Source organism: Acomys russatus, chromosome 31 (assembly GCF_903995435.1).
Source record: "Acomys russatus chromosome 31, mAcoRus1.1, whole genome shotgun sequence".
Taxonomy (NCBI): Eukaryota; Metazoa; Chordata; class Mammalia; order Rodentia; family Muridae; genus Acomys; species Acomys russatus.
In genome coordinates this window covers 5,388,964-5,402,289 of record NC_067167.1, presented here as the reverse complement: position 1 = coordinate 5,402,289, position 13,326 = coordinate 5,388,964, and the positions used below count along the sequence as shown (strand labels likewise).

Here is a 13,326-nt window from a genome sequence, read left to right as displayed (position 1 = left end):
AAATTCACATATAAATGAGTATATACTTGCGTGTCTTTTCAGGTCTGGGTTATCTCATTTTGGATGATCATTTCTAATTCCATTCATTTGCCAGCAAAACTCAAGATTTCCTTGTTCTTAATAGCTGAATAGTATTCCATTGTGTAGATGTACCACGAATTTTTATCCATTCTTCAATTGAAGGACATCTCGATTGTTTTCAGGTTCTGGCTATTATAAATAAGGCTGCTATGAACATAGTTGCACAAATGTCTTTGTTGGATGGTGGGGGCATCTTTCAGGTATATACCCAAGAGTGGTATAGCTGAGTCTTCTGAGAAAGCGTCATGTTCCTTTCCAGAGTGGTTGAACAAGTTTGCACTCCCACCAGCAGTGGAGAAGTGTTCCCCTTTCACCACATCCTCTCCAGCATGTGCTGCCATTTGAGTTATTGATCTTTGCTAATCTGATAAGGGTAAGATGGAATCTCAAGGTCATTTTGATTTGCATTTCCCTGATGAGTAGGTATGTAGAGCATTTCTTTAAGTGTTTCTCAGCCATTCGATATTCCTCTTTTGAGAATTCTCTGTTTAGTTCAGTATCCCATTTTTTAATTGGGTTATTTGCTTTGGTGGTGTTTAATTACTTGAGTTCTTAATATATTTTAGATATCAGCCCTTTCTCAGATGTAGGGTTGGTAAAGATTTTTTTCCCAATCTGTGGACTGTCACTTTGTTCTGCTGACAGTGTCTTCTGTCTTGCAGAAGCTTCTCCACCTCATAAGGTCCCAATTATTAATTGTTGTTCTTAAAGCCTGAGCTGTTGGTGTTCTGTTCAGGAACTTGTTTCCTGTGCCAATGAGTTCTAGGGTCTTACCACTTTTTCTTCTAACAGATTTAGTGTGTCTGCTTTTATGTTGAGGTCTTTAATCCACTTGGATGTTAGTTTCATACAGGGTGATAAAATATGGATCTATTTGCATTTTTTACATGTAGACATCCAGTTGGACCAGCACCATTTGTTGAAGATGCTTTCTTTTTTCCATTGTATCCTTTTGGCTTCTTTGTCAAAAATCAAATGGCCATATGTGTGTGGATGTGTATCTGGGTCCTCAGTTCGATTCCATTGGTCAACTGGCCTATTTCTATGCCAGTACCATGCTGTTTTTGTTACTGTTGCTCTATAGTACAGCTTGAGACCGGGGATGGACTTTCCTCCCATAGATCTTTTATTGTATACGATTGATTTAGCTATCCTGAGTTTTTTGTTTTTCCATATGAAGCTGAGAATTAATCTTTCCAGTTCTGCAAAATATTTTATTGGTATTTTGATAGGGATTGCCTTAAATCTGTAGATTGCTTTTGGTAGGATGGCCATTTTTACTATGTTGATTCTCCCTATCCATGAGCATGGGTGATCTTTCCATTTTCTGATAGCCTCTTCAATTTCTTTCTGTAAGACTTGAAGTTTTTTTCATAAATGTCTTTCACTTGCTGGGTTAGATTTACACCCAGACAATTTATATTGTTTGAGGCTATTGTGAAGGGAGCGGTTTCCCTAATTTCTTTCTACGTCCTTTTTTTCATCTGTATACAGGAGGGCTACTGGCTTTTTTGTGTTAATTTTGTATCCTGCCACTTTGCTGAAGCTGTTTATCAGCTGTAGGAGTTCTTTGGTTGACTTTTGAGGATCGCTGATGTATATTATCATATCATCTGCAAGTAGTGAAACTTTGATTTCTTCCTTTCCTATATGTATCCCCTTGAACAATGGAGAGAGTGGGCAGCCCTGTCTTGTCTCTGAATTCAGTGGGATTTACTTAAGTTTCTCGCCATTTAGCTTGATGTTGGCTATAGGTTTTCTGTATATTGCCTTTACTATGTTTAAATATGTGCCTTGTATCCCTCATCTCTCTAAGACTTTTAACATAAAAAGGTGTTGGATTTTGTCAAATGCTTTTTCCACATCTAACGAGATGATCATATGATTCTTTTCCTTCCGTTTGTTTATATGATTAATTACATTGATGGATTTTCTTATATTGAACCACCCTGCATGCCTGGTATGAAACCTACTTGGATGAGATTTTTTATGTGATCTTGTATTCGGTTTACCAGAATTTTATTGAGTATTTTTGCATCTATATTCATAAGGGAGATTGGTCTAAAATTCTTTTTCTTTGTTGGGTCTTTGTGTGGCTTACATATGAAGGTGATTGTGGCTTCATAGAATGAATTTGGTAGTGTTCCTTCTGTTTCTATTTTGTGGAATAGTTTGAAAAGTATTGGTATTAGCTCTTCTTTGAAGGTTTGGTAGAATTCTGCACTGAACCCATCTGACCCAGGGCTCTTTTTGGTTGGGAGACTTTTGATGACTGCTTCTATTTCCTTAGGGGATATAGGACTGTTTAATTTGTTTTCCTGATCTTGATTCAACTTTGGAAAGTGGCATTTATCAAGGAAGTTGTTCATATCCTTTAGGTTTTCAAATTTTGTGGCATATAGGCTTTTGAAGTAAGACCTAATGATTCTTTGGATTTCCTTGCAGATGGTCTGCTCCCCTGTGGGTTCGTGCTTTTTCCCATGTTTGGGAGTGCACAAGATTGTCCCTAGTTTGTTCCTTGTGCACTATGGTTTCTCCAACTGTAGTGGTGTGGGGGGTTGGTGTTCCTGTTTAAGAAATAAGTCCAATTTTTCTGACTTGATTTCTTTGGCTTCTAAACAAGGTCCACACCGCTCGCTGCCACCTTGGAATCCCCGCTATCTTTTTTCCATTGTATAGTTTTGTCTTCTTAGATGTGCTTTCATTGTGTCCCATAAGTTTGAATATGTTGGACCTTCATTTTCCATTTTCATTGAAGTTTACAAGATCCCCAGTTTCTTTTTTATTTCTTCCTCAACCCAGTTGTTACTGAATAAAGAGTTGTTCAGTTTTCATGTGTGTTTAGGTTTTTTGTTATTCTATTGTTGAAGTCCATTTTGGTCCATGGTGATATGATAGGATACACAGTATTACTTCAAATCTCCTTGTATCTGTTGAGGCTTACTTTCTGACATATTATATTGTCAATTTTGGAGAAGATTCTGTGAGGTACTGAGAAGAAGGTATAATCTTTGGTGTTTGGGTGGAATGTTCTGTAGCTATCTATTAGGTGCATTTGATTCGTGTCATCTCTTAGTGTCAATTGTTTCTCAGTTTAGCTTCTGTTTCATTGACCTATGATTTGGTGAAAGAGAGTTATTGAAGTCTCTCACGATTGATGTGAGGAATAGATATGTGGTTAAAGCTTTATGTTTCTTTTACAACTTTGTATGGTCTTATATTTGGGGCATAGATGTTCAAATTTGTGGTGTCATCTTGGTTGAGTTTTCCTTTGATGAGTATGAAGTATCCTTCTTCATCTCTTTTGATTAATTTTGTTTGAAAGTCTATTTTACTATATATTAGGATAGCTACTCCAGCTTGATTCTTGTGCACATTTTCTTGGAAGATCTTCCAGCCCTTTACTCCCAGAAAATGTCCATCTTTGTGGCTGAGGTGTGTTTCTTATAAGCATCATGCTAATGGGTCCGATTTATGCATCCATCCTGTCACTCTGTGTCTCTTTATTGGAGAGTTGAGACCATTGAGGTTGAGAAAGATTAAAGATTGATGACTGTTCAGCCCTTTTATTTGGATATTGGTTGTTGTAGCATGTTTGTGTACTTGTATGCTTTTCATTTTTCTAAAGTGAAATTATCTATTTCTTGTGTTTTTCTGGGTGAAATTAGGTTCCTTGGGTTTGAGTTTTCCTTCTAGTATCATCTCTGTGGCTTAATTTGCAGACAGGTATTTTTTAAATATGTTTTGTCATGGAATATCTTCTTTTCTCCATCAATGGTTATTGAAATTTTTGCTAGGTAAAGTAGTCTGGACTGGCATCTCTGGTCTCTTAGGATTTGTAAGACTACTCTCTAGGCCATACTGGCTTTTATGGTCTCTGCTGAAGAGTTGGGTGTGATTCTGATATGTTTCCCATTGTATGTTACTTGGTCTGTTTTTCTTGCTGCTTTTAATATTTTTCTTTGTTCTGTACATTTAGTGTTTTGATTACCATGTGGTAGAAGGATTTCCTTTTCTGTTTTACTCTATTTGGTGTTCTGTAAGCCTCTTATATGTTTATCAGCATCTCTTTCTTTTCATTGAGGAAGTTTTCTTCTATGATTTTGTTGAAAATATTTACTGGGCCTTGGAGCTGGGTAGCTTCTCTTTTCTTGATTCCTAATATCCTTAGGTTTCATCTCTTTATGATGTCCTTGATTTCTTTGATGTTTTATGTTGGATTTTTTAATTTAACATTTTCTTTGATGGTTGCCTCAAATTCTTCTATTTTATTTCTGTACCTGAGATTTATTCCTCTATCTCTGATGTCAAAACTTACTTCTGCAGTTCCTGTTCTTTTCTATAAGTTTTCTCTCTCCAGGCTTTCCTCAATGTGTACTTTTATTGTCATCACCATATGACTCTTCAAATCTTGGACTGTTTTTATTGATTTCCTTCATGTAATTGTTCACATTTTCCTGAATTTCATCCAGTGATTTATTATTTTTTTCTCTACATACCACTGTCATGCCTCTCTAAAGGCCCCATTTAGATGTATTTTCTATTTCTTTAAGGATGTTGTTCGTTTCCTCCATTATCATCTTCATAAATAAAGATTTGAGATCATCTTCTTGAGTTTCAGTTGTATTCGAATGTCCAGATCTGGTTGCATTGGAATAACTGGATTCTGGAGCTGCCATATTATTTTGGATTTTGTGGTTTGTGTTTTTACACTGTCCTTTAGCAATCATCTAGCTGTCTCTGGCATTGGGTGGTAGTTTCTGGTGTCCTTCACTGGGAATTGAGAGCAGCTCATAGCTGAATGGCTATAGGTTGAGACTCCTCACCTGAGGGGATCAGAAAACTGTTCCAGTAGATCAGGCTAGTGATCTGAGATCAGATGGTAACTTTCTGTGAGACAGCTTGGTGTCCTAATGTCAGATCCACTTGTACTCCAGCCCATGATGTCTCCTCTGGACTAAAAGACCCAGTCACTGGTGCTTTGTAGCCCACTGTGCTGTCTGAGACAGAGACTGTACATGCTGTGCACTGCAAGAATGCCTGGGCTTAGACCTGGGGCTTTGCAGCACCCTCACCTGCTTTGACCCAGGAAATGTCCATGGACTGTCTGGGTGTCCTGAGGTCAGAACCATGAGTGTTCCAGTCTGTGGGGTCTCATCTGGGCTAGAAATTCAAGATACTGATGTTTTCAAGCCCACAGTTCAGTCTGAGACACAGAGCACTAGACCCATATGCAGGCAGACAAGGGGCTAGAATTTGGAGACGGTGAAAACACCTGCAGAGACCCAGACACTTTTCTGTGGACTCACTAGGTGGCCAAAGGCCAAGCCCAATTGTGCTCCACACAGTGTGGACAACTCCAGCACTGGTGTTTTGTAGCTCCTGGTTTGGTCCTTAGGTCACATTGCAGTCACTGCTGTCCTGCTGATCAGGCACAGTGTATGATCAGTGCTGCAAACTTGGATTCTCCCGTATCCTTCATTTATATTGGATTCTAGAAAATTGCTCATTTCTTTCTTTATTTCCTCTCTGAGGCAGTAGTCACTGAATAGTGCCTTATTAAGTTTCCATGAATTTCTATGTTTTTCTGTCATTCTTGAACTCGAGATTTGATCCATGGTTGTCTGATAAGATACAGGGGATTATTTCAGTTTTCTTTATCTGTTGAGACTTACTTTGTTACCAAGTATATGACTAATTTTGGAGAAGGTTCTGTGAAGTGCTAAGAATCAGGTATATTCTTTTATGTTTGGGTGAAATATTATGGAAATATCTGTTAGATCTTTTTGTATCATAACATCTGTTATTTTTATTATTTCTCTGTTTAGCTTAGGATGTCCTTTCCACTGGTGAAAATAGGGTGTTGAAGTCTCCCGCTATTAGTGTATGAGGTACAATGTGTGATTTAAAATTTAGTATAAATGTGGGTACTCTTGCATTTGGGGCACAGATATTCAGGATTGAGCCCTTGTCTTGGTAATTTTTTTCTTTTGATGAGTATGAAGTGTATTTCTCCATATCTTTTTATTGCTTTTTTATGAAAGTCTATTTTATTAGATATTAGAATTGCTACTCCAGCTTGTTTCTTTGGTCTGTTTTCTTGGACAATCTTTTTCCTCCCCTTTACTCTGAGGTTATTTCTATCTTTGATTTTGAGGTGTGTTTTTTAATATGAAGCAAAATGAAGGATCCTGGTTTTGCATGCATTTTATTAGTTTGTGTCTTTTTATTAGGGAATGAGTCCATTGACATTGAGAGTTATTAAAGGCCAGTGATTTTTAATTACTGGTATTTTGATGGTGGTGGTAAAAGTGTGTGTGTGTGTGTGTGTGTGTGTGTGTGTGTGTGTGTGTGTGTGTGTTTCCTTTCTTTTGGTTTTGAAGGTATGAAATTGGGGTCTCAATTTTTCTTCATTTTATGGGTATTTGTCAGTGTTTTCTTACATTCATTTATGGTTCCTCTCTATCTTCTGTCCTGAGTTGTCTGCCTACCCTCTTGAGTTCTGACTACTAAGACTTTAGGTCCAGTTGGGTGTCTCCTCTGTACTTTTTATGGCCTCCAGTGTTTGGGATGCCAATTTAGCCTCCAGAATCCCTAGCACCAGCATGACTTGCTATACTTCTTGGTACTCTCAGGCCTCCAGAGAAGCTGGCAGAGTGGTAAATAAGAAAATGGATCACAAGAAACAGGTTTCAGTTAACCACTGTTGGGTTTCCTTTAAGGATACATTGCAGACAACCACATGGGGTTTGGCCTTACCTAGCTGACTCTGGTGCTAGCAGCCTCCTAAAAAACTGGCAGAGATGTAGGCTGAAAATGGAGCACAGCGGACAGGGCAGAGTTTCTACTCTTCTGTGTGTTTTGGAGAATTTAGCAGACAAGTGATTTGGATAGGTGGGTGCTTCCCTGGTTGTTCTTAATATCAGCAGGAGTCTGGGACCTGAAAATTAAGTCTAGCAGTTGAGTTGCAGTTTAATGCTGTTGGGTGTGCTTTAAAAGGAATTTGCATGCAAGGGCTCGAGTGAGGTCTTCCAGATTAATCCTTGTATGTACCCACATCTCTGATTTTTTTCAGACTCCCATCTCTGTATGCAGTGAAAGTTGTGGTCCTGGATTCAGAAAATCTCTTCAAGAAGGCAAGGCTGCCTGCTGTTTTGATTGTAGCTTCTGCCCAGAAAATGAAATTTCTAATGGAACAGGCAAGTGTGTGCAATACAAATGAGGTACACACCACTGTATTTAATCCACATACTGAAGTAGAAATTATGGACAAGAGAACTACACAGACTATATTCTTAAGATTGTGTGTTCATAATTATAGTTATAATCAACAACATAACTCCTTGCAATCATCAATATTTGGTGGTTTACATGAAAACAAGCTATTTTTTTATTCACATAGTATTTTTTGATAAAGAGAAAGGAACTATGATTCATTTCTTCCACAGGATTTAACATGTGGAATCTTTATCCATATATCTATGTCCAATCCTTTTGGAGCTATATTAACCTCACATTGAATCCATTAATCTGCCAAAGGACCAGCTTCAAAGTGCCCAGAACTATTATTGAAATAGATCAGATATTAATCGACTTGTCTTAAGAAATTAAAGGGCTGGAGATGTATCTTACTAATTAAGAACACAGACTGTCCTTTCAGAAGACTTGAGTTTGGCTCCCATAATTGTTACTGTCTGTACCTCCAATCAGTTCTCCAGGAGATCTGATAACACATTATTGTCAGTGTGCAATACACACTCATGTTATACAGATCTCCAAGCAGGCAAAATACTCAAAAAAAAAAAAAAAAAACCACATAAAGGGTAAGAAATTCAGGTGTCTCGTTTCTAAAATCATGTGGCATATATTGTGTTGAATTGGAAAAATTATGTTTCCTCATCTCTAGTTCACAGATAGAGAACAAGATCTGAGATGTACATTTAGGACTGTGCCATAAAGCTGAATAACTATATGCCCAAAGTTATGCAGGATGAGATCATTGATGCTAAATATATTTTGGGAGTTAATCATCAATATTTAAATATATTTGTGCCAAAAATTATGATGAGCAAAGGGCAGGGCAAATGGTTGTTGGTACTGTTAGAAATTGCTGGGTATATGAACTACCACATCATGTAATATCCAGTGCATAATGAGTTACTTGGGGTTATTTGTCCAAAATCAGGTAATTTAATCCCCCCAAATAGATAATAAGAAATCCTGACTAACATATGAACAATAAATCTAAGTGAAGCTTTTACAAAATCAATTAAAAAGCATGTAGAAAACTATCATCAACATGATAATGTTGGTTTCTTCTCTGAGATATAGACAGGGATGCTTCACAATACAAGGTTGTTATTTGAAATTCATCAAATAAATAGATTAAAGGACAGAAATTGCCAATCATCTAATTGGGGACTGGAAATGTATTGGAAATAACACAAAATTTCTTCATGATAAATTTCTGGAGAATGTAGGCATATAAAAGATATATATCTACCTAAAAATGGCAAAAATATAAGCCTGTCACAAACATGAGCTTCACAGAAAAAAAGACTTGAAGTGTTTTCTCTAACTAGGAATGGTTATACACAATCTATATTTTTGTTCCATAGTGCTTGAATCTTAGCCAGAGAAATAAGACAAGGAATTAAATAAGGGGGCTGTGAAATGGAAACAGGGAAGTAAAAGTATCTTTACATTCAGATGACAAGATTGTATGCATAAAAGACCATAAATATCTCACCACAAAAATCCTACAGCTGATGAGTAGAGCCAGCAAGGTAACAGAAAAGGAAATAAATTCAGGAAGGTCTTAGAAAACACCAGCATATATAGGGGGAGGAGGTCTCCCTCAATCACAGATATAGGGGAGGGGAGAAGGGGGCAAGTGGGAGGGAGGGAAGAATGGGAGGAAACAGGGGAAGGGCTAACAATCGAGATGTAATATGCATAAAATAATAAAGTGGAAAAAAAAGAAAATACCAGCAACCAGCACACCAAGAAAGAAATCTGGTGAATGATACTATTACACTAAAAAAATACTATAATCAATCAAACCATGGAGTAGAAACACTAGTACACTGAAACCTTTTAAACACTAAATAAATAAATTGAAAAATACAACAGAAGACGGAAATAGCTCCCTCAATCTTGTGAAAATTGCTTTAGGATACTATAGCTGTGATAAAACATTAAATGAGCAACTAAGTGGAGAAATGGTTTATTTCAGGTTACAGCTCTGAGCTTAAGCTCCATCACACAGGGAAGTCAATGAGAAATTGAAATCATAATGCTGGAGGTAATAAGTCACAAACAATGCTGCTTACAGACTGGTTTACATAGATTGCCATGCATGCATTCTTAAACAGCCAAGTACCAACTTCCCAGGAGTGACCGAAAACACACTGATATGTCCCATCCCACATCAATCAAGAATATGCACCACAGGCTTGTCTACAGAACAATCTTTAAAAGTTTTTTTCTTAATTAAGATACTTCTTTCTAATATGTCGAAGTTTGTGTCATGTTGACAAAAACCAACCAGCACAGCTATCTTACCAAAGCAACAGAACTCAAATAATCTATACCCTACTACAAGTATGCTTCATTATCCAAGTTTATTGCTGTTTTACTCACAAGACTCAGGCAAAGGAAATAGTGCACATTTCCTTCAACCAGTGAATAGATGAGGAGATTTTATACATATACACAACAGAGAATTATTAAGCTATTAAAATTAAATTATTAATTTCCTAGGTATATGAATAGAAATGGATATATTAAGAAAGATAATACAGATCCAAAAAAATAACATGGATTCACTCTCTTATACTTAGACACTACCTTTGAAAATTTAGATATGTTTTTAAATTGGGATAACAACAGAAGTCAGAAATCTAGAAAGAGTCCCTGAGCAGGTAGACTTAAGTAATAGGCAACAGAATATAGATGCTGTAAAGCTGAAAAGGGGAGATAATGGAACAAGAAATATTGAGTGAGTGGAGTCAGTATTTGATGGTCAGAGTCTAGGAAGGAGTTTGAGGTGGGATTGTTAATACTGAAGACATTTGACAATAACATAATGAAGCTTACTCCTGTAGAAGAGTCAAAAGCTGTAGTTTGCAGACATGAGGAGAGTTTCAGATGAATGACACTGTGTGGAGAGATAACACCTCACTGATTCACCACAGGAATTAAAATAAAAAGCCAAGTCCCAGACATGTGCTACCTTGTTTCAATATATTTGTCAATGAGATCACATAGATAACTCCAAATACAGCAAGTGATTTCTATGATTCTTGGTCATTCTCCAGGACCTGACTATAAGATGCAATTGTTGTTGTGGGCACCATATATCTGAGTCATAAGAGATGCAAAAAGCAAATAGGAACTGACCTGCATACTTTTTCTCTACTTATTAGCTGACAGGGAGTTGGAAGGGTTTTGTGCATAATACTATGGATATAATTGATTAATAGACTTAATGTAGTGCAACAGTTTCTTTCAAGATGAAAGTGCCAACATGGAGGGAAGAAAAAAAATGCTCTAAAGGTGGTAAAAGACCCATCACACAGCAAAATTCCTTAAATTTAGGAGGGAAAGTACACAGAGGCTTCAGAAATTCCCCAACACTGAGCAGATTCACTAGAGACCTCTTTCTCAAAGTAAATACAAGCAGGAAGGAATATTGAGAGAAAATATAAAAGAAGACAAACTTTCTAGAAAAAAGTGGAAAGTCAAGATGCCTGAGGCATGAAGCATCTGTGAAACTGCCTGAAAGTTGTGTTATGAGACAGAGATTTTGTAAGAGATCATCCCTATTGGGCTCAGTTTATAGTGGTAGATAACTTTGAGTCCTACCTTAGTCACTGTCCTAGTGCTGAGATATTATACCATTTCCAAGGCAACTTATAACAGTAAGAATTTAATTTTAGGGTTCATGGTACAGGGGTTAGTGAGTCCATGAACATGTTGAGCAGCAAGAAGTATGCTTCTGTCACAAACTTCTAGTCATGGATAAGAGCGTATATCTGCTCTACATGCAAGTGGATAAAAAGAGAAATAGAGAGAGTGAGATAGAGACAGAGGAAATGTTCAATGGCATGATCTTTTTAAAACTGAAGACCATCATAGTAACACATCTCTTCTGCCATTGTGTCATCTGCTAAACCCAAATAATATCACTAAGCACAGACCAAGCATTCAGCTATGGAACCCATTTTCACTCAATCCATTATTATTCTTATCTTCTCCTGTAAGCAGTCACTCATGTTAATGGCCTCAGTAAAGCTCACTGGTTTACCAACATAGATTTTGGTGCTATCCTTAACTGCATCTGCCAGAGGTTCCCTATCTGTGATGAGTAGCTTGTTTGTTTGTAATATTATCACACAACACATATCTATCTTTGAATCCTTTGAGCTGGAATAATGATTGGCCTTGGAAGATAAGTTCATTGATATATAATAGTGATAGAAGTAGCTAACCATTTTCTGATGGCATGGAAAGCTCAGATGACAAGGAGAAATTTATATCTGGTGCCATTGTCATGGCAAAAGACTGTTTGTCAAGTGTTACAATGGTCCTGCACACATGGACTCAAACTAGCTGCGACTGCATGCACAAGGCAAGACATAGTCCAGGCAGGCAAACTACTTGAATGGGTGAGCTATTGCATGGGTCATGAAGAGCCATAACTACATGAGTAGCAATTTCTGGTAAACAGGGAGTCAGTTTCTTTGCACATGTGGCTTCTGAGAGGCCATAAATGCTCCAGTGGATGATCCAGGTATATACAAAAAGCATTAAATAAACCCGTGTAGTTCAAAAATCAGCATATGAAGTTCAGAGGGGAAAGGCTTGGGGAGAATAGAAATTAAGTGGATGGGAGGAAATAGGAAGTAGTTTGATCAAAACACATTATCTGTTTATGAAATTTCCCATCAAGAAAGAAACAAATGTTCAATTACTGTAGGGCATGGGGAGATGGCATTGCTGGAGAAATGATTTGTCATGCAAGTTTGCAACCTGGGTTTGGTTACTCATAACCCACATTAAGATCCAGGAATTACTGAAACACACACACACGCACACAATTTCTTGACTGAAATGAACTGAGTTTTTCATTTCTTCTTAATTTTTCTGAGTTCTTTATACATTCCAGGTATTAACTTCTCAGATATACATCAAGCTAAGGTTTTCTCACATTCTGTAAGATGTCTCTTCACTAAATCCACTGTCTGCTTTACTGTGCACTGTCTTCATAATTTCATCAGGTCCTGCTGTTAGTCACTGGAAGGATTTCATGAGTGGTTACAAGTCTGTTTGAAAAGACTCATGCGTACGTCATAGTTAAATTTACTATTCCTAAGATAAAGTAGCATGACCAAAATAATTCAAAAAGTTAAGGATTACTTGGCTTACATTTATAGCCCGCCATGGTGAGAAGCTTGAGCAGAAACTCACAAACTGATACTGAAGCCATGGAGGAGTGCAAGGCTGGAATTTCCATCAAAAGCCATTAGTGAATAAAATACACTACAGACTTATCAATAGACAAAAATATGAGGGTATTTATCATTTGAGAGTTCTTTATCCCAAATTACCCTGGCCTGTATTAAGTTGACACTACTGACCATAACTAATATCCAGAAATATTGTCACTACTTCTTTCTCTTAGCCTCTGAAATAGGTTCATTGAAGAAGCAATAATTTCTCTCAAAATATGAACTAGAAATTACTTATAAACAGTGGGAAAATGTTCAGACAACTGCAGTCAGATAACTGCAGATCATAGCTTCATTCACATTCCATCTTTCACCAGCTAAAATTGCAGTCATTCAAAAAAAAATAACTAACAGCAGATTATGATGGGAATTTGCACAGTGGGGAATCTTTATTTACTGCTGACAGGGGAGAAGACTAGTCCAGGCTTAAAGAGGTTAGTATTATTTCTGTGAAGCAAACAAAACCATTATTCTAGTAAAAAGAAAGCCTACAGAATGGTGGAAAATGTTATGGATATTACATTTGACAAAAGGTTAGTATCTAAAATGTACAAAGAACTTTAAAAACTAAAATCAAGAGAACAAACAACCCAATTAAAATTGTAGCAAGGAACTAAACACAGGGTTTCATCAGAAGATGAAACACATATTAATAGAAAAATTTTAATTATGTTTAAATTACTTTCAGCATCTGAGGAATCTTAACTAAAAGTGTTGTGAAAATTCATCTTAT

At 36.9% G+C, this 13,326-nt stretch overlaps 1 protein-coding gene across 1 annotated transcript in view; it reads left to right on the top strand.

The window, feature by feature from the left end:
- The window catches only part of LOC127212836 (vomeronasal type-2 receptor 116-like), a 34,125-nt gene that overhangs the window by 18,333 nt on the left and 2,466 nt on the right, over window positions 1-13,326 (top strand). The window contains exon 5 of the mRNA XM_051173025.1: window positions 7,157-7,286. Coding sequence (XP_051028982.1) covers window positions 7,157-7,286 — 130 coding nt within the window. The remainder of the gene's footprint in view (window positions 1-7,156; window positions 7,287-13,326) is intronic.